This window comes from Tupaia chinensis, unplaced genomic scaffold (genome assembly GCF_000334495.1).
Source record: "Tupaia chinensis unplaced genomic scaffold, TupChi_1.0 Scaffold000099_1, whole genome shotgun sequence".
Taxonomy (NCBI): Eukaryota; Metazoa; Chordata; class Mammalia; order Scandentia; family Tupaiidae; genus Tupaia; species Tupaia belangeri.
Genome location: NW_006159563.1, coordinates 319,273 through 341,832, shown reverse-complemented (window position 1 = coordinate 341,832; position 22,560 = coordinate 319,273). Strand labels below are relative to the sequence as shown.

General features: G+C 40.5%; 1 protein-coding gene across 1 annotated transcript in view; it reads right to left on the bottom strand.

The window, feature by feature from the left end:
• Positions 1–22,560, bottom strand: part of EDIL3 (EGF like and discoidin domains 3) — a 496,837-nt gene that overhangs the window by 257,452 nt on the left and 216,825 nt on the right. Inside the window, exon 4 of the mRNA XM_006143479.1 lies at positions 3,561–3,689. Coding sequence (XP_006143541.1) covers positions 3,561–3,689 — 129 coding nt within the window. The remainder of the gene's footprint in view (positions 1–3,560; positions 3,690–22,560) is intronic.

The following is a 22,560-nucleotide window of genomic DNA, read 5'->3' as shown; positions in this document are numbered from 1 at the left end:
TAGCAATCCTCGCAAAAGATTAAAGAACTGTTTTCTTGTTTCTTGTACCTGAAAAAAACTTCCAGGGTTCTCAGCACTTTTAAATCTGCTTTCTCAATATATAATCCTTTTCAATTTCATCTATAAAGTCTTGCTAACCTTTGTACAGTGAGCGAGCTACACATTTAATCATCATACTTTCTTGGCCCATGAGACCCAAAGAGCTTCTATTTCTAGTTCAAGTCCTCAATTTATATGTCTTCCATTGCAGAAAGGTCAAGTGACTGGCTCAAGGTCACTGATCCAATAACTATAAAGGTCAGGTTTCAAATCCATGTTTCAGATTTCAAACCTAGTCTTTTTTTCCTCCATTCTCTGTTGCTTCTAATAATGATACACTCCAGAGAATAGAGATTAGCTGTTTTAGACCACAAAATCCCCTTCTGAATCGAATCTCTCAGCTTTGGGCATCCCATTGCAATTCTAACATGGGTTTAAGGTCTTGTGGGGAGCTGGATACAGTAAGGGAAAGATTTATTGTGCTTCGAAATACACTTTGAAATTCAATATGATTGTGTGGATTTTTGAAGCATGTTTGAGTAAGGTGTAAGAGTATATGAATACTTGGATGTTCCACCCAGGGAATGGGAATGAAACTGACTTACCCTATTGCTACCAAGCTGATAGTCCTCTTGAAAAAATTCCCTGACAACCATGTATAGACTAGGAGGAAGTAGCACCTTTTCAGAGAAGCTTTGCTTATACCGGGAAAAATGATGACTTGATGTTTGCAGTGGCACTTTCAGGCCATTAAAGATAACTGAGGGCCGACCACAGGATGCAGCAGCGGCACACAGCTCAGAGATGCTGGGCTGTGTGGAAAACAGGAGTTCAGCTTCCAAATCAACCTGTACATGACAGGCATGGTTAGGATGGACCCATGATCCTGGCTGGCTGGCTGCCTGGGAGGGGAGGTCAGTGGTGTAAAAATTTCCCAAGGGTGCCTCTTTCTTTATCATTCCCTTGCTTAATTTAACTCTCATGAAAAAGAAAACAAAAAACTTCAAACAAATGAACAAAAAGAGGTAACTGAAACTAAACTGACCTTCACAATATAAAGAAAAAAAGGTTCAGAGATATGAAAAGAATTTTGTACCATTGTAGAGATATTAATTGGAACTAAGATTGGGAGTTTCCCAACTTCTAATCTGAAGGCTGGCCCCAACCTCATTCTAACTTCAATAGTAGGTTATAGAGGAAAGATGAATAAATAGGAAATATTTAAGGAATACTAGTGGTCTATTCGTGTTTTCTGAATATTGCCCTTATAACTTTGGCAGGATTTATTCTAACACTAAGAATCTGCTTTTAGATAGTCTTACCTCCTCCTGCCTGCAGCCCAGCATCACAGAAAAGAGGAAGTTGGGATGAAACGGCCTTGGGTCTAAGTCCACCGACAGTGGATGAGCCACCACGGAAATCTCATTTTCCTTTTAGGGTGATCCTCTGTTAGGGTATGTGGTACAGACAAGTCCCTCTGAATTGAGGGGCTCCAGTATGTGATCAGACTCTCCCCTCAGGCATTGCTTTTGACAGCAGATCACAGGGTTTTATAAGGAAGGAAAGAATATTCTTTTCATTAAGTGCATGACAAGATTCAGGTCTCCTAGCTCTGTCTTACCAGGGCTGTTGAGGTGTCTCTACATGGAGGTTGAGCAGTGATGTTGCTGTCAGAGAGAACCAGCTTTGGCATCTCTGCACCCAGCCTGAGCCAGGTCAGGAGCCTCTCATTCCTTGTCGGTGACATGAGCTCTTAGGGAACATTACAATAAGTTTAGGTGCCAGTTGTAAGACGGTTAAGACCCACACAATGTAACAGGCTTCTACAGAAATTCTAAAATCTCAGCCCTGGCAAGTTTCCGGAATAGTACAAACTACTCCCAAAGTTGCAAAGCCAGGAGGCAATTCATGTTTTTGCCAGTGTTTAGAAATGTGGATCTGGTTGACGTTTCTAGCTTCGCCTCATTGTTGTTAACACCACTGTCTCATCCATCAGTGCAGTGCTCACGGCTTCTATGGGAGTCTTCAAAGAGTTCATGAAAAACTCAATCTAATGAAAAAGCAATGCATGACTTTCAATAATTTTGGGACCAAAATTAACTTGTACTTTTTTTTTTTCCTGTAGGGCATGCATACTAATTGGAGAGACACACAGAGAGAGAAAGAGAGAGGGACAGCGAGAAAGCATTGCCCCGGGAGATGGCTATGCCATAATCCCTCTCCTCCAGTCTCTCAGGATTTTGGGCATCCATGAACATGTGTCTGGTGCATTTTTCTATTTTTCTTTTATATATATATATATATATATATATATATATTTATATTATTTATATATTATATATTATATAATTTATTTTATATATACACATATAAATATAATTTATATTTAGACTATTTTATATTTAGACTAGGAGGAAGTAGCACATAGAGAAGCCTTGCTTATACCGGGAAAAATGATGACTTGATGTTTGCAATGGCACTTTCAGGCCATTAAAGATAACTGAGGGCCGACCACAGGATGCAGCAGCGGCACACAGCTCAGAGATACATCTTTACATTGTACAAAACATGTTTTTGCCCCAGCATGAATATAGTGCATATTAGTGAAGACCTGGTGTGTTTTTCAAATCACTAGCACCGGGACTCCAACCATGCAGTCAGCCATGTGGGATCCGGCCACCTCCACCATCAAAGAGCCCTAAACTCGTCTTTTAATTCCATTTTCCCACAAATGTTTTGAAATCCCCTCGTATATTCCCTCCCAACTCGTCCTCCTTCGTACAATTTCTCTTTCTCCTTTCTCTTTCTCCAATTAACATCTTGTTCCTCCTTCAAGACTTAACTCAATTGTAACAGCCTCTGTGAAAAGCTCCCCTGACGGCTGAGAAGTTCTCTGTTCTCTGTGGCCTTTCTGCTTGCTGAACACCTACAGCAGTTAGGGGACCACACCGCTCATTTGATCTATGTTCAGCCTTATCTCTAGAAGAAATCCTCCAAAGTAGATCTATGATGTTTAGCTTTTCAGGACAAAGAAAAGGGGCGAGAAGAGAAAGATGTGCAGATAATATACTTGGTAAATTTCAAAGATTTTCACACTAAAATGCCGGAAAGTAAAAAGGAGGAAACAAACTTATAAACAAAGGAGGCAGCTTTCTTCTCTAGGTGTCATCTCTGAACCTAATGGCTAGAATAATTTTCAGGAAGCCTGAAGGTTACCTTTAGCACACATATGAAAAGCAGAAACAGATTTCAGATCAGTGGCAAGAGCAACTTTTTTACAAGTATGTCTAAACAATTATGAAAAGTCTGATGGAAGACTCTTAGGCCCCACGCCATGGGGGAGATGACAAAACAGGCTGGGAGTCCTCAGCTGGAAACGTGTACTCCATGAGAGAAGCAGCATTAGCCAAATACCAGGATTCTTTGCTATTCTACGATTCCACTAGAAACAAGAATGACGACGATGTGTATAAGACTTTCGGTCAATAATAATAATACCACAATGGCTACAAATGACTTACTGTGCTGACAGTGAATCCCATGGAACCCTCGGGGACATTTACAAACGTAGCCTATGAACGTGTCCCCTCGATATGCTTCACTTATCTCACAGGTTCCTCCATTATGGCATGGGTTAGGAACGCAGGGCCCTGGAAGACAGAGAAACACAACAAAATATTGCTGCATGATTCATGTGCTTAAAAGGAATTAGGTGGACACTCTGTAATGAATAATTTTCTAGGAAAACGTATTCTGGCAATTAGTGATACAAAACATATCCCGGTTGTGTAAGCTCTCGAATCCTGATTTCACCACCTCCTAGCCATGGGCTCTTGGGAGATTGAGTTCACCTAGCTGTGCCTCAGTTGACTTCTGTTAACTGTCACTATTAATAAAATGTAGCTCAAGAGATTATGATACAGATAAAATGAGTTCATACAGATAAAATACTCAGAACAGGTTCGGTCACAAATTAGGCACTCAAAATTACTAGCACTTAGTTCAGTATTATTAGGCTTCTGAATTTCAGAATAACTTCTGTATGTTTAATAGCAACGCTGGCTGACAAGTTCCAGAATTACGAATTTTGTCCCCTTATGGTGCAAGTAGCATATATATATCTGCAATACACTGATGGACTTCTTTTTTTTTTTGGAGAGGTTTTTGCTATAGGGCACGTGTGCTCGCCAGACAGACAGAGATAGAAAGCGAGAAATCAGCCCCCTCCCCCCAGGGGGGATGGCCACGCCGCAATCCCTTCTCTTCCGTTCTCTTCTCGGGATCTTGGGCATGCACGCACACGCACCCGGCGTGAGTTTTAAGCCACTGGGTCTGGGACGCGAACCGCGATAGACTACGTGGGAGTCCAGCGACATAGCCATTACGCTAACCGCTGGTCCCATGATGGACTTCTTTTGAGGTTGTGGGAGCATATACCCGGAGAAGCAAGGGGCCAGCAGGTGAACTTGGTGGTTGGGACGCCAGACCCATATAGCCAACCATGGTTCAAGTCCAGACCTGGCGGCTTGCTTTCTCACATTACCTTTCTCTGTGTCTGGTCAAATTAAAATAATAGTAATAACAACAAAATTAAATAAATAATTCTTTAAAAATAAATTAAAAATAATAGAAGAAGCAAGATCATCTAAAGTTACATAGTTAGAGGAGATAGGCTGCTAGTCTTTTCTCAGCTCTGAGAAAGTAACTTCAATAGAATGACTGGTTCCTGTGGCAGCCAGCTGAATGGTGCTCAAGTCTCCCAGGGAGAAAAGCAGCTGGCAGCGCTGGGGCGGGCTGGCGGCATCAACTCCTGCACAGAGCGTCTGCCAGAAAGCACTTGCCCCACCACCCCTCTCCAGGGGCAGTGACAGCACTACGGGAGCGAGGGGCCAGGCCAGACCTGCCTCACCTGGGACTCCTCTTACACACTTTCTCTGTTCTGGAACATCTTATTAGTTTGGTTGAGACTTTCTCCAAGGCCATGGCAGTTTCGGGGTTTTCTCATGTATGTTCTTTTCTTCCTTTTCTCCCTTCAGAAGAGCCATGCTTGTGTCACAGACTGAAGCTCATCCTGCCTACTCTGTCTCACACCTTGTCCATCACAAATCCCCCCAGCGAGTCCTTCCCACTTCTAATGCTGTCTCACAGCCTGATGCCTGGAGGGTGCTAACTGACTCGGGACAGAATCCAGGCTGGAGATGATGAAGGAGGGAAGAGTCAAGGTGAAGGATAATAAAGCTCTCCAGAGAGATGCAGAACGGCCAAGCAGAGGTGGAGTTTTCTTTCATTTTCTCTGCCTTTTTAAATTGGAGAGACCAGAACAGATTTGTGAGTAAAAGTTAAGATGTACATATTAGAAAAGGAAAGTGAGAATAATTAAATACATGTCTGACTCTACATGAAGAGGAGGATTTCTGAGTCCTGGGAAAAGATGAGTGAAGACAGGAGTGAGTGTTTTCATCTGAGACAAGAAGGAAGGTGGAGGGCTGGACACGGGAATAATGATAACTTGAGGCAAGCAGGTGGGGGTTCCACCAGACAAGGAGCACAATGGTGAATGACTCCCCCAGTGTGGAACCAAGTCCCTCATGACCCCTCGTCTCTGACAGTGTGAGGACTTCAGCAGCCAGGGGGAAGCACTTTGGGTTTGGGCTACACTATCCTGCTCTGGGGCAAGATGATTTGATTCGATTCCTTCCTCTAGCAGCTGTTTTTACTTGTTTCTTTCCACTTAAAATCTTACGAAATGCAGAGGTCATAGAATCTAGTAAATATCTATGTGGAATAGAAAACAATGTGACAATGCAGGAACCCTCTAGCGCCTGGACCTCCATTAGCTGATAGGTCTGGCTTTCAAAAAGTATGAAAAAGGGCCAGCACGTGGTGTAGCGGTTAAGGAGCCGAACTCCCACGTGGCTGACCATGGTTCAAGTCCTGGACCTGGTGGCTTAAAACTCACACAGGGTGCATGTGCATGTGTGCCTAAAATCCTGAGAGGAAAACAGAGGAGGGGACTGCAGTGGAGCCATCACCCCAGGGGGCGATTTCTCACTTTCTCTCTCTCTCTGTCTCTGGCGAAAAAACAAAACAAACAACCCCCCCAAAACAAAACAACAAACAAAAGTACAAAGAAATCAGGGTATCTAATCTATGATTCTTCCCAGATAACTCCACGCCAATTAGAAACAATGTATTTAGAGACTAGCAAGCGGCATGGTGGTTAAGGTGCTGGACTCCCATGCTGGCAACCATAGCTTGAGTCCTGGATCTGGTGGCTGGAAAATTAAACTGGCACATGGGCGTGTGTGCCCAACATCCTAGGAGAATGGAGGGGAAAGGACTGCAGCATGCCCATGCTCCCTGGGGGGTGATTTTTCATTCTCTCTCTTTCGCAAAAGTGTCCTCTGCTAAAAATCTTGCCAAAAAATATGTATCTCTATCCAGCCCTGGTGGTAGAAGCAGGAGACAGTGCTGTGCAGTGTCCGAGGTTCCAAGGAGGCCCAGGTTCAGTTCTTGGCTCAGCCTGAGCAGCACAGGCAGAGTGGCATGCACCTATGGTCCTAGCTAGCTGGAAGGCTCAGCAAGAGGATCATGACATGGTGAGACTCTCAAAATATATAGGTATTTCTCCTCTTCCCTCCCTCCTGTACTCTCTTTTTCTCTCTCATAAACAAAACCAAAAACATTTATTTCAGTAGGCAGTTCTGTGCTGTGCAGTACATATCAAATGAAATCATCTATCACCTGCCCTAAAGGTTATCCCTTGCCAATTATGGAGAGAGGGGAGACAGTGCAAGACCAATGACCCATTGTGGAGCAATTTCAGTCATTTATTTCCATTGCTAAGTGATGTAAATAAATCATGCTATAGAATCCGTCCTTCCTCTTCATTCTCAGTTTCTACTTCTTCCCTCCTCTCAAACGAATTAACACTTGATGGTACCTTAGGTTTCACAATCTCTTTTCACATAATCTGTTTTATTCATCACAGCAACTCCAAGAGGTAGTTGTCATTATTGTTCTTTTTTATAGGTTACAAAACAACAACAACAACAACAAACCCTGAAGGTCAGAAAGATGAGATAATATTTCTCAAATCAACACTGACCAGTGTCATGGATTCAGGCCTCAAACTAACAAGCTGTGATTCTGAAACATCACTCCTCAGAGCATCAATTACTTGAGACAGTGAAAAGGAAATAAAAGAAATGTTAGAGTTTTGACTCCTTGATTCACTTCCAAATAAGAAAATAATACATCATTTTTAAGAAATTAATGGATAACTAATAACCAGGCATATTATTGTTAAAGAAAAAATAAAATAATGAGTTAAAAATATATAATTTTAAGCAAATAAGCCTTAGAGCTTCTCTAATTCAATTTTTCAATTTTGCAGATGAGAAAACAAACTGAATAAGAATTCAGTAATATCTGTAAAAATTAAAAAGAAAACCCTACTATTAAGAAAATTAGGTTTAAGAATTATACCTAGGAGGAAAAAATAGTTATTAAAACCAAATCTGATGAAGCTATGTCTTTCCCCTCAAGAGAGTGGAGTAATTTATATTAGAGAGAAAATAAATGTCTTCCATGATCCCTGACACTTACAGAGTTGAATAAAGGAGAAAAAAAAAAAAAAGAAAAAGACTGAAATAGCAAGATTTTTGCTAGTTGTTCGGAGCAGTTAGAGCAATAATTCCAAGGCAGGGTGTCAAGAGAAATCACTTTGGGAAAAGAGGAGTGAATATGAGCCTCCCATAAGGAGGTCAACAGCAATTACTTTGACAGGAAAGGGGCGAATATGAGCCTGAGAGGTGACTCCATCCACTAGAGCCTACTGATCTTTGGAAAAGCAGAACTTGGGCAGAGGGTGGGGAGAGCAAGGTCAGTGAAGTGGATCTGGACCTCAGAGAGAAGACCTGAGGGATGGAGAGGGAAGATCAAGGAGAGGGGTCCTAAAAGCAAATCGAGAAGCAAAGTCTTTGCGGATGTAGGGGTTCAGACAATGTGCTGGGAAGCTGCACTATGGGAAGAAAAGTCAGTCTTAAGAAATGGAATGGCCAAAATTCAGGAGTGAGTTGTTTGTGCAGAGGCTCTGCGAGCTGTCTGCCCGAGCATCCCACCCTGCACTAGTCCACTGAACACATGCCCCTGTGAGTGGTGTCTGGGGAAATTAGGGAATAGGACTTCCTACTCAACTGCCTCGTCTTGGCAGAAGGGCAGAAATGCTGGTGTCTGTGCTGCCTAAGGGATTCAAGAATCTGGTAGTTACAGGGCCCTGAAGACACAGCCGATACAAGTACTTATGTCCCAGTCATTCCGGACAAATCATAAGGGCACAGGTGAAGTCTGTAGAGCGATTTTGGTACAGCCTCTGGGAGTCCCTAAGATGTGAATTGGTAAGTTGGAGCTTTTATTTACACCCCAAAGGACACCATGACCTCATCCAACACCTGTATTTAAAAATAAGATGATTTGTTTTAAAGGTCATGACTGCTATTATTTTTACTTCTCTAAGAAATGCAGTCACTTTCATTTCAAGGATAAAGATGAAGTCAAGTAAATGGGAAGAGTATTTAGCCTGTCGGAGTCTCTGACATGCTGTGTGACATGAAGTACACACATTATTCTTTATAACACTTTTAGAGAATATATGTTGTTTTAAGAGGCAAGAAAACAGGCTCAAAGAAGTAAAATAACATGTCTAGCTGTAAAACAGGAGATTTTAACACAAGCTTTCTGGTAAAATCTTCACTCTTTGCATTAAGCCATGTTTCCTGCCATGTTGAAATGTGTATATTAATATGCTAATCTTGACAGAGTATAGTAGAGAATACGAACAGAGCTAGCTTTTGCCATGCTCATAATGCTCCATTTCATTACAGCTGCGCTTGAAATAAACTCTCAATTATGAGCATTTCCTCAGTATTATTTTGTAGTAATTATCCCGTGAGACTAATGCTAGTTACACACCTTATGCAGATGCTTTAGGAGTACTCATGACTGAGTGGTTACTTTTCTCCAACAGATTGTATATTCTGGGTGACAAAAGTCAAGGACTGTACAACAGGTGTTCGATACATTTTGAATAAGCAAGTGTATGACAGTAACAAGTGATAACACTTGTATCCATTGCCTAGACCCTATTCTAAGTTTCGGTTCTAGGACATCTGTGTCTTTTACTTTTCATTCAGTAACTAGTTTGGATACTGTTTGTAACATCTTTTACACCTTTCAAGTTTTAAGTCTTTTAAATTCACAGTTAGGATCCAATAGCTTGTGTCTCTAATAGGGTTTAAACATAGAGAGTATTACATTAAGTTGTAAATAATAGACCATTAGAATGTATGTTTGCATAATGAAGGTATGTATCTTAATTGACAAATGTAGAAGCAAGAAAATGGAAGTTTATATAATGATACTAACAATGTTGTAGCTCCTAATTTAACAACCTCTATATAAAGACATTCACTTTAAGCATGAACAAAATGAAACAATGAGAATTCAAGTTGCTATATAATGATGACCTAATAAATGTAACCCAATGTTTCAACTCACAAAATATGTTTGGTAGCCAAAAAAAATTTGTGTTTCATGCTCAGTAGCAGCACTTAAAACATACAGCAACAATTTCTGATTTCTCATTCCTAGTAATAAGGGGCCTAATTATATGAGCATTAGAAATCTTAGAAAACACTTTGTCTTTTTCCCCCATTCAATAATCTTCCATACTTTGAAAGTGAAAGTAAGTATTTTAAGATCTTGGCACCCTGATAAATAATCACTTATAGACGATAATAATCTATAATCTAAATCTATAATCTAAATAATCTGTAATCACCTAAGACTACAATGTCCCTTTTATTGCGAGAACAACAAATTGACCTGCTCAATATAGAAAGTGTCCCCCGCCTCAACTTCAGACTAAATAACATTTTTTCATTAGGTACCTATTATGTGCTAGTTAATTTCAAAGGTAATTTAATGTCTTTTTCTTCATTGGTGTTATGTGTGGTATTAATACATTGCTTTATTTTTGTGACAGTTTCTGAAAATTTAATTTTAGGATTTAATTTTAGGATTTTTCAATGGCAGCATATTAACAAATTTCTGTTTGTTTGTTTGTTTTTATTTTTTGCCCCAGGGTCTCTGAAGAGAGACAGAGGGAAAGTGAGAAATCATCCCTCTCCCCAGCAGGGATGGGCAGGCTGCAATTCCCCCTCCTCCATTCTCCTCTCAGGATTTTAGGGATACACTCACATACCCCCCATATGTTTTTCAGTCCACTGGGTCTGGGACCCAAACAGTGTAGTCTGCCACGTGGGATCCAGCACATTATCCATCACATCACCTGCTGGCCCAACAAATGTATTTAATGGGCCATGTTCTTAACTTCGGCAGACAAAACTTTATTATATTTGAGGCATCTCATATATTTTCAGTAACAGAATACCAAGGTGTTCAAAAAGTTCATCTAAATGCATATTACGAAAAATCTGTCAATGGATTTCAAATTATTTGCACCCAAATAGACTTGTACTTTAATTCCATTTTCCATAAACTTTATCAAATTCCCTTTTGTGTGTGCATGTGTGTGTGTATCCTACCAATAGCTTTGAAAACAATATAATTCTAGAGCAAAGTCTGAAAACAAACTAGTATTATCCAGTTATTTAGAACTTATAAAAAACAAGGAACCAGCAGTTAGCGTAATGGCTACGTCGCTGGACTCCCACGTAGTCGACCGCGGTTCACGTCCTGGACCCGGTGGCTTAAAACTCATGCTGGGTGCGTGTGCGTGCGTGCCCAAGATCCCGAGAGGAGAATGGAGAAGAAGGGATTGCAGCATGACCATCCCCCTGGAGGGTGATTTCTCACTTTCTGTCTCTATGTCTCTCTCTCTCTGTCTGGCGAGCGCACGTGCCCTATAGCAAAAAAAAAAAACCTCTCCAAAAACAAACAAACAAACAAACAAAAAGACAGACAAGGTTGATCTTAATTTCTTTTGACTTCAAAAGTCTCTTTAAGGGAAGTCTACCTCTTTTTGCATCACTGGTACACAGAAGAAGTAAACAGAATGGGGAATAGTAGCTTTAATTCTAATTAGTATTTGTAAAAGTCCAAATTATCTGATGAGAAGACAGTGTTTGGTAATATCACTCTTAACAATGAAAGTGTAAACAGACTTTCAAGATACAAGAGGCTTCAGGGAGTTTTAAAATCGATACTGCTGTAATACTTTTGCAGGTAATCTTTAAGTAGCTCCTAACACAATGGGGACAGAATATGATCAATATTAATGAACAACTGAATTCAAGAGCATGCTTTCCAGGCATTTTTATGCAAGCTCATATAAGTATGTCAACAAGATTAATTGCCCACCAAAGCAACAGATCTATACTATTTTCTACTTCTCTGCATCTACCTCCCCACAATTCCAATAGTAGAGCTGAAGTTATTTACATACGTGTAACATGGTTAGCTTCTCACACATTTCAAGACTATGCCTCAAATCAAGTACATCTTACTGTATCTACAGATGCCTGGGAAATAAATAGGTTAACATTCTCTTGCAATAATGTGTACCCTGATCCGGTCAATCTTAAAAATGATTATCCTCAAACTCTGGCTCTTGGATATTAAAAATAAATGTGCACTTTAGGTTATGTAATAAAGAAACGTTTGTGGGGTCAGCAGGTAGCATGTTGGTTAAGGTGCTGGAATCCCACATGGACAACTGTGGTATGAGTCCTAGATGTGGTAGCTGTGCTTCATCATTTCCTCTCTCTCTCATTCTGTCTGCCTGTCTCTCTCACAAGGGAGTGGATGTGCCCTAAAACAATAATAACAATAAATGAAATTAAATAAATAATTCTTTATAAAAAGGTCTATTCGGTAATTGCAAGAGTATAGCTGTACCATAATTCTGACAGTGCAACGACATGGGAATGGTTAGGACTCTTAACATTTACTCCAAATTCTGGTCTTCCCCCCTATTTTATTATTATTATTATTATCATTATTTTAACCACTGTACATCTTTACAGCATACAAAATGAATCTCGCCACCTTCAACACACTGCGTATCAGTCCAGTCAAAGACATTATCATACACATTATCAGCAGACAGTGTTCCATTTTTGTGCCTGTTAAATGTTCCGCTCCTTCCCCCCCTTGATTCCCACCCCTGCCTCCATTGCCCACCCATCCCCTGCACTGTTTTTAGCTTGCTATTTTTTTTTTTTATTTTAAGAAAAGCAGTTTTACCTTTAATAAATCAAAATTTTTAAAAGTTAAGAAAATTTTGCTTAAGACTAAAAGCCAGGAAACAGGTTAGGATTCTGTCCAAACAGTAGGTAAATACTAAAATTTCAAAAAACAAAGGTGGACAGAGCTAAAATCTAGTAACAGTTGCACTGTGGTTTTCTTCTGAAATATATTTTTTTTCTCTCTCCATTCCCCATTTTACCAAAGAGAACCATAAAAGAGCTTATTTGCCCCCAAAAAATGTTTGGTCTGAATTTGGTCTGTTATTTGCACAATGCCCCATGAGAATATTAATTGATTTAGTTGGCTTTGCTGGGACCTTTTATAAAGAAATTCTGGTCTTTATTTTTAAATAACCACTGTTATTTTTTCATTAAAAAAAATTATTTTTTACTTTCCTCTATGGAAGGGGCAGGAGGGAGAGACGGGACATCTCCAAGAAGGTCTTCACATGGCCATCTTACCCTCGCCCAGCCAGCCCGGGCCAGGGACCTTCCCACAAGGCTTCCGTATTGAAGAACGCAGTCTTACTGCTGTGGCACTGCAGCTGGCCCAGATTCTGGTCTTAGAAATTACCTTCCAGCTTCTCTTATAGTGTTGGTTTTATGTTTAGTAAGGTCTGAACATTTTGGCATTTTCAATTTTAAGCCATTGCTACTTTATTTTAAAACTACTTGAAAAAGAAGGAATTATTTTGGGCATGCTCACATGATAGATGCTTTTAAACTATTTTTTACTAGATTTTCTTCTTCTCCTTTTCCTCTTTTGAACTCTCCCTTTTTGTACACATAAATGCACAATATCCAGCTATTTGAGGAGAAAAACACTGTCTATGCATATTTTGCATTTTAAAGGAGAGATAAACCATTCTATATCAAAAATTCAAACATCCTATGACATGGATAATCAGAAAATTTAAGTGTCTTTTTTTTTTTTTTGGGGGGGTTTTTGCCATAGGGCGCGTGTGCTCGTCGGACAGAGAGAGACAGAAAGCGAGAAATCACCCCCCGGGGGTATGACCACGCCACAATCCCTTCTCCTCCATTCTCCTCTTGGGATCTTGGGCATGCATGCACACGCACCCGGCGTGAGTTTTAAGCCACCGGGTCCAGGACGTGAACCGCGGTATACCTCTTAGCCTTGTGTGCCCTTCCCCCCAGGCCAGTTTTTTTTTTTTTTTTTTTTTTTTTTTTTAAATAAAGGTATTTGAATAGGTAATGAAAAATGAAATCTGGAATGGAACAGAAATACATATATTTATTTATTTATTTTTTCAATTCTGTTGATAATTCTCCTCAAGAATTGGTATTAGACTGTCTTCACATACAGATGTCCACAGAAGCACTGAGATGACCAGTTTCTGCAGAAGGTGTTTAGAGACTTTGTATTAGTTTCCCTGGGTCACTGTAACAAAGCACCACAAACTACCACATATGGTAGCTTAAAACAGCATAAACCTACTCTTTTACAGTTCTGGATGTTAAGATTCTGAAATCAAGGGGCCCTCGCTCCCTCTAAAGGCTCCAGAAAAAACTCCTTCCTTGCCTCTTCCAGTTTCTGGTGTCTCCTGGTGTCCCTCGGTTTATAGTGGCTACTATGGTTTGGATAACAGTTTGTCCCCCAAAGGTTCATGTTTGGAATTTCTGTCCCCAGTGTGGTGGCACTGGGAGGTAGTGAGGCCCTCAAGAGTAAGGCTTAAGGGCAATGATCAGATCATGAAGCCACTGACCGCATGAATGGATTAATCCTATCTGAGGAGATCAAGGTAGTTCTATCTGTCATGAGAAAGGGTTACTTCCTGTTAGAAGGGGTTGCTATAAAAGGAAGACAGTGTCCCCCGAGCCTCCCTCCCTGCACACGCCTACCATGCTCTGCTTCTGTAGACCATGTTGTTTTGCAGGCTGGCCCCATTCCGGCTGCCATGCCTTTGGGCTTTCCAGCCATCAGAACATGCTTCAAATTCTTTCCCAAATCACCCACTCTGGTGTTTCTGTCAGCCACACAATGGAAGGTGAACAGCAGCTGAACACCAATCTCCACCTGTCTTCACAAGCCTTGTTTCCTTCGTCTCACTCATCTTCTTAGAAGGACATAAGCTATTCAGTTTGGGGCTGACCTTCAATCCAGTATAATTTCGTCTTGCAATCCTTAAACATGTACATCTGTAAAGACCCTGTGGCCCACCTCTGCGGCCAGCCTCTTCGGCTCAGGGCTAGAGGACAGGATGGTGGAGCTGGAAGCCGTATACTCACTGGTGTCCCTGACATGGCTTACTACAAACATGCCTGGTGTGTCCCTGCTGGGCTAGTGGACTGGAGAAAGGTATCGCGGCATGTCTGACCCTGTGAAGTGTCTTTCTCTCTCTCACAAACACATGCTCTATCCTCAATAGGGTAGAAATATACCCTATGAAGGACTCAACTGTTTCCCCCTAAAATTGATACATGGAAGTCCACACTTCTGGTATCTCAGAATGTAATATATTCAAAGACAGGGCTTTGAAAGAGGTAATTATGATTAAATAAGGTAAGGGCCAGCGTGTGACATGGTAGTTAAGATGTTGGACTTTTACACGGCTGACTGGTTCAAGTCCCAGACTGGGAGCTTGAAAAATCCCCTCAGGTGTGTGTGTGCATGTGTGCCCAAAATCTCAGGAGAAGAATGGGAGGAGAAGGGATTGCAGCATGGCCATTCGCCCTGGGGGATGACTTCACACATTCCCTCTCACTGTCCTGTCCTTTCGGTGAGAGCATGTGCCCTATGGCAGAAACATACACAGGCAAAAGAAGATTAAATGAGGTCATATGGCTGGGCTCTACTCCAGTATGACTGGTTCCTTTATGAAAAGGACATTGAGAAGCACAAAGGGACTCCAGAGATTTCAGCACAGAAGGCCAGGTGAGGACACAGCAAGCGTGGGGTTAGCTGCCAGCCAAGGAGAGAGCGGGGGCTCAGAAGAAAACAAACGTGCCGCTGACATCTTGAGCTTCGATTTCTAGCGTCTAGAATGATGAGAAAACAAATCTCTGTCGTTTAAGCCACTTGTCTATGGTATTAGCAAACTAAACTGATAACCTACTCTCGAATAAGGGCTGAGTCTGAGGTTCCCGGTATAGACATAGAAGTCGGGAGGAGGAGCATTCTGAAGCCCACTGTAGGTCCCGAGTAGCTGTTTTCTTCCAGCAAAGGAGTTAATGAAGCCAAAGTTTTAATTTATTGATAGAAGAGGTTAAAATGGCACTTATACTTATCACCAATTAACTTCTTAGCTAAAATTAATTTCACTTGCCTCTTATCACAGAGCCATGGTAGATAACTTGTGATAGTGCCAGAGATGAAGAGATCTGTCTAAATTTCAAACAATAACTAGAAAGAATCCACAAATAGGTACCTAGATAGCATCAAAGGGGATCTGGCAATGCAAGATACAGGGAAGCATCAAAGGAAAAATAAAGATGTCCTAGGGTTGATCTTTTACCCACTGAAAATTTTGTTTAAAGTGTTGGCAGTATTTTTCTCAGGAGGTCAGCTACTTTCTGAGGAGGTGTTTATAAATATATTAATTATAAGCACACAGTAGTTGATATCTCTTTTTCCTGATAAATAAATATCTTCTTAAATATTAGTATGACTCTTAAAAAATTAATAATAGGGGCTGGCAGGTGGCATGGTAGTTAAGAGCGTTGGACTCCCACATGGGCGACAGTGGTTCTTGTCCCGGACCTGGTGGCTTGCTTTCTCATTTTCCCTCTCTCCCTCTCACTCTCTTTCATGCTTTTTCCTTCTCTGGTCAAAGTAAAATGAATAAATAAAGATAAATACAATAATTCTTTTTAAAAAAGAAAAAATTAATAATAGATCACATAAAAGGATCTATCATTTTACAAAGTGATAACTACTCCTATAGCTACAGCTTATTACAGAGCTGTCTCGCATTCTCTCCTACATCCATTCATCTCTAACTCTGCTGCCAAAGCGAGCCTTCGAAACCACCACTTGCATAATGAAAACTCTCAGCTCAGAATGTTTTATCATCCAAACAGAATTCTATGTCATTACTCTGTAGTCACACTGCATATACATTATTTTTATCCTCCAAAATATGCTACTTATTTTTGTGTATCTTCGAGTTAACCAATAATAGCTACTGATTGTGAAATGTGGTTGTTTCCAGTGCAACGAGTAGTGAACAGAAGATAAAAACAACGTTGCCTGTTGGTTTTCTTTCAAATATTAAGAAAACTCAACCTGACTTAATACACATGTGTGGTAAAACTAGTACGTAAAGGCCTTTTGTGAACTGATGAACGCCAATCCAAATGAAGTTATTGTGGGATTCAGTAACATAAGGTCCATCACACTTTGAAGTCTTCAGCCAGCGGGATCAACACTTCTAAAATGTAAGAGCAATGTGGATGGCAAAAGCATGGGCCATTATGATAATCAACGTTAGTATTTTCTCTGATGATTTTTAGAGTAAGAGTAATGATATCCATGGGAAAAATTCCTGTGAAAGCATCAGAAATCATAAAGGCAATCCAAGCTAAAAGATAAAACAACATTCATAGTTTTGATCAATCCAAGGAAGTTCCATAAAAAGTCCTCTTTAATCAGGGAGCAGTAGTCGAACAAAATGGCAGATCACTTGGTTTAGAAGGGCCTCTGTCAGAACTTGCAAACCGCCATTTTTGCAAAATGCAATGGAGCTCCAGAATGCACAACAGGTGGTGGGATGTGAGTAAGAGAACACTCAGGTTTGCCCTTCGCCACCATGGTTTGTTTCTTCTACAACAGCACAGGGCGCAGGGCAGAGAGAGCAGACACCAGTGTTTTCTATATGAATTATTTTGATTTTTTAGAGAGATTTTTGCTACAGGGAGTGTGCACTCACCAGAGAGACAGAAAGCAAAAACTCCCCTGCAGGGAGTATGGCCATGCCACAATCTCTTCTCTATTTTCCTCTCAGGATCTTGGGCACACATGCCTACATGCCTAGGTTAAGTTTTAAGTCACCAGGTTCGGGACTTGAACTGCAGTCGACTACATGGGAGTCCAGTGATGTAACCATTGCACCATTTGCTGGGCCCACTGTACAAATTATTACGAGCAACTATCTGAGCCCAGGTTCCAGGCGCATCAAGCAGTCTCACTATTCCACGAGTACCTCCAAGTGACTTCAAAAACTCCATGTTTCCCATCAGACTCTCTGACAGGTCTTTGCCTTTTTTAGGTTCTTACTAAGCTTGCTGCCTCTACTGCACGATTAGCATCTCACTGCACACTGCTTCGTTCTCTAATTATTCCACAGGTCTTTTTCTGTCTCCCTGACTCGTCCATAAACTACTGTACATAAGAACCCCTAACTCCTTATATTTTAGTACCTCCATAGTCCCTAATAAAGTGTTAGATACTTTAGTATTACTTCATAAATGTGCATCTATTGACTAAAAATTGTTATTAATTTTAGGAATTTCAGCCTATAACCCAACCTATTCTCATAAACAATACTGAAACCTGAGGCTCAGAGATTAGGTGCATTTTCATCTGTAGCCCTTGTTCATTTGCACCATCAGGCTTCAGTGAGCTTATTTTTAGCCTGGGGCCGAGCCTAATTGGTTTTGTTGTTGTTGAATGCTGTAGTAGTATGTAAATAATCAAATTAAGAATAATCCTTATATGATGTTATAAGCAAATGGGTGTTACAAAGAGCAGCACTATTTCCACAAAACTACAGCTTTCTCTCTTGAAATCTAGCACAGTGATTTTGATCTTAAAGGCATGGCAGGAGGTGCAGGAAAGGGTTTCTATTTTTATTTCTGGAATCTGTCCTCTGTGACTGCCATCTTAATGGGGAGGCCGAGAAATCCCCGAAAGAGATGTTCCAGCAGCACTCAGCTGGGAACGGCACCTACCAAACTTCACATCTGAGAACCCTGGGAGCACGGCGGACACGGGAGGGAGTTCCTGTTCGACGGCCTCCTCAGGTCTTACATGTGGCTTGTTTGTGGCAGACTTGAGAAGGCATAAAACAAAGCAGGCATGGATGCTAGCCAGCTGGCCATCTGTTCCTTCACCCACTGTGACAATTTGGTCGTGTAGAATTTTGTTAAGTGAGCATTAAGGACTGACCATGCCACGCGGAGTACACGATGGCTCTATTTTACTCACTGGATGAAAGCTCAGGGGGTGCTTGCCCAAACACAGAAAAGGTCACCAACACACACTGAGATTTTAAAAAATAAAAGAACAGTGACATAGATGCAAACCAGGGACAATTAGCTCGGTTTCCACTTTTACTTTTTTTTTTTTTTTTAGAGATTTTTGCTATAGGGCGCGTGCACTCACCAGACAGACAGAGACATAGAGACAGAAAGCGATAAATCACCATCCAAGGGGGATGGTCACGCCGCAATCCCTTCTCCATTCTCCTCTCGGGATCTTGGGCACGCAAATAGAAGCGTATGGATGTGGCATGAAGCAGCTAGTAAAAACCATCCAATCTCCGCTGTCTCATTATGTGTATGTCAATGTCTACAAGCACTAAACAGAAATTTTAAAACTAAAAAAAAAAAAAAAGTGAGGAGCTTTATCATCTTAACCTGAATTAAGAGCACATACAGTTACAGCCATTAAAAACAAGCTTATCCAAATAATGCTCCAAAATAATAACAACTACTCAATGATGAGTTAAAATACTTTTTGTGCTGTTTTTTAAAGGTCAATTGAAAGATCCTGTTCTGATAAAGCCTTTTACTCATAAATACTTAATAACTGCAATATTATAAGACATTTATCCCCCCAGTGGCTATTTAACCATGCATTCAATAAAGCAGTCCCCTCATCGGTCTCTAACACTCACCCACAGCTATCCAGTACATGGAACTAATCCAAAGCTATTGACTCCTACTGCCTGGTATTCCAAAGTCCGTAGACTTGGACTAAATTTGTATCCTCAATGTTACCTTCACTGTATAAACGAATGAACCAAAAGGCTTCATCTAGTTCAGTTAACGTTCTACACCAAAGATCACTTGTATTCTTAGCATTCTGTCCAAGTGGTTCCCTAGACCAAATCACTTTTCTTCATCTCCTCTCATTCAGTCTCACTTGCCTTCTAAGATTACCCCAAGTTTCATATCTTCTATGAACTCTTTCTTACCATTTATTTTTTATTCCCTTCAAAAAATTTCATATTAATTTCTGTTGCATATTTTTCATTCATTGGTTCATTTGTTCATTCATTCATATAATTAATTCAGTTCATCTTTAGAGCTTCTATTGCATAACAGACAAATTACTATTAAAATGCTAGGGTTATAAAGATGAGCAAAACAGATGCTCTTTCTGGTCTCATGTAACTTCAGTCAAATGGAAGAATGGATACTACTCAAGTAATCTCATAAAGAAATGTAATTATTCAAGGACTCATAAAGAAAGGTGTACTGTGCTCCGAGACCCTATACACAGGAGGTTCCCTGAACCACCGAAAACCAAGTAAGAGCCAAGGAAAGAGGAGATGAGTATTTCATGTATAGATCTGTGCAAGGACAAGGACAGAAAAAGGGCCTGTCAGAAGGCCAATGAAGCAGCCAGCAGATGGTGTGATGGTTACAGTGCTGGACTTCTAATTGCTGTCCACAATTCAAGTCCTAGACCTGGCAGCTTAATTATTACAGGTGTCCTTGCATGCCCCAATTCCAGGAGGAGAATGGAGAAGAAGGGATTGTGCTGTGGCCATCCCCCCAGGGTGACTTCTCACTTTTTCTTTCCCTGTATCTCTCTGTCTCTCTCCAGTGAGCTCATGTGCCCTATGGCAAAAACCTGGGAGAAATAAAAAAGAAGACTCACATAGTTGAAGTGGACATGGTAACAAAAGAGAAGTAAACAGTGGCCAAACAGGCCCTCAAAAGCCATGTATTAAAATAAATAAATAAGTAAATGACTTGGGCCACCCTGTGGTGTGTGGTTAAGGTAACTGAATCTCACACGGTTAACTGCACAGTTCAAGTCCCAGACCAACGGTTGGAAAACATGGCAGTACGTATGTGTGCATGCCCAAAATCCGAGGAGGAGAAGGGGGGAGATTGTAGCATAATCATCCCCTACAGAGGGCGCTTTTTAACTTTCCTTCTCTCATTCTCTCTCCAGCAAGCACATGTGCCCTTCAGCAAAATAAAAACAAAACAAATCAAAAAGGCTTTATGGATATATTGATACATTAAAATAATAGGGTCAGAAGACTAAATTTCAATTTCAAAGTAATCATGCATGCAGTATAGAGAATACTTGGAAAAAAAGACAGCATAGATGAAGGTAGTAGTGAAGTTTTCACACTAGTCTAGGTGCAATGTGGAAGAAATTCTAGTTAGAATGGTGGGCTGACAGACATGAAGAGAATCAGACAGGTTTGAGAGAGAAGAGTCGGGCATGACCACTTTGTTTTTAGATTTCATGACCTGCTGTATGAATATCGGTGCCATTTACTGAGACAGCAGTACTAGAAAAGGGTCTATATTGGAAGGGAAGATTATGTACAAGGTTTATGGATATGTTATTCAAGAGCAGATGTCAAGAAGGCAGAAAACAGTATTGCCTGGAAATATAAATGTTGGCATTTTGGGGCCAGCAGGTGGCGTGGTGGTTAAGGCACTGAATTCCCTCATGGACAAACTGCTTGAGTCCCAGACCCAGTTGCTGGAGGATCACATCAAGTGCATTTGCACACATGCCCAAAATCACAAAAGGAGGATGGAGGAGAGGGGGGTTGTAGCATAGCCATTCCCCATGATAATGAATGGATACGAATATAGTCAGTCACCTATGAAAGCTCAGAGATATGACAGAGAAAAGAACAGAGAATCCAGGACCAAAGCCCTTAAGAATGTCACCATTTAGTGGCCAGGCAGAAATAGCAATAGTCAGAGAAGACAGAAGCCGGAGAAATAGGGAAAAACCTAGCAGCAATGTGGAATCACTGTACATATCTTGTTACTCAGAATAGATGTTAAGCATCTAAAAATGTGGGATTTCTGTTTGATATTTCTATTGTAAGCCACTCTGTTTTACATGCCTCCCAGCATGCAACAAATACTTGCTGGATGAAAAATGTTCACACCTCATGAACTGAATATATTGGCAATTTCCATTAAGAAAGTGTTCAAAGTAACATTATTTATACCAAAAGGACTGTCTGCATGATCCTTTTGCTTATCTAGAGAATCACTTTCACATAAATGAAAGAAAAGCCAAGTTGGAGAAATACCTGTTGCTTCCAAAGAAGGCTTATTTGTGGCTGGTAGGTGGCATGGTGGTTAAGGCACTGCATCCCACACAGCCAACTCCATGGTTTGAGTCCTGGACCAGATGGCTTGAAAAACACACTGGGTACATGTGCATACATGCCAAGGAACCCAAGAGGAGAATGGAAAAGTGACTGTCGTGTCGCCAACCCTCCTGGGTGATTTCTCACTTTCACTCTGTCTCTCTAATGAGAACATGCACACTATAGCAAACATCTAAAAAGAAGGTTTATTTGGCTAATAGGAAAAAAAAAAGTCATAACAGGGAGAACAAAACGGAATATTTAGCCCAAATGAAAGAAAGCTAGAGGAACACACTGAATAATTATCCACGTTTTAGATTTAGATTCACTTTAAATCTTTCGGCTGTTTTTGTTTTTCACGATCTCTTTGTGGTACTGCTCTCAATGTTATACTCTCATTTTATGACTCTTAGTGTTTTGTTTGTTTTGTTGTTTTTGACTATACACCTAAAACTGGTTTTCAAAATCATTCTATCTAGAGAACCCAGTTTAAACTGCTTTACCATTAGGATAAGAAAACATCTACAAAGTTTCCCCCACGGGGAAAGGCAATGTGCGTGTGGGAGAAAGCCATTAAGAAATAATATCACAGTTTATGTAATCTACTTGTCTGCATGTTTCCTCAAAGACATGAAAATATAGTAGTCAGTTAAATATTCGAGAAGCCTAGAAATCCACTTAAAATGTGTATAACAATTTATTATCATTGCAAAACTAATTAAAAATGTTGAGCTATTAAACACAATTCACTTTCTAATTCATGAAAGTATTAAATGTAGGCAGCACAGATTTGCATTACTATAAAAATCTTTATTTCTACTTTTCCAGCATTATACATTTAAATTTGTAAATTCCATGTTACATTAATCACACGCATATAGATGGGAAATTTTTAGATGGAGCTAGGTAATCACTATATTCTCCATAAAAGA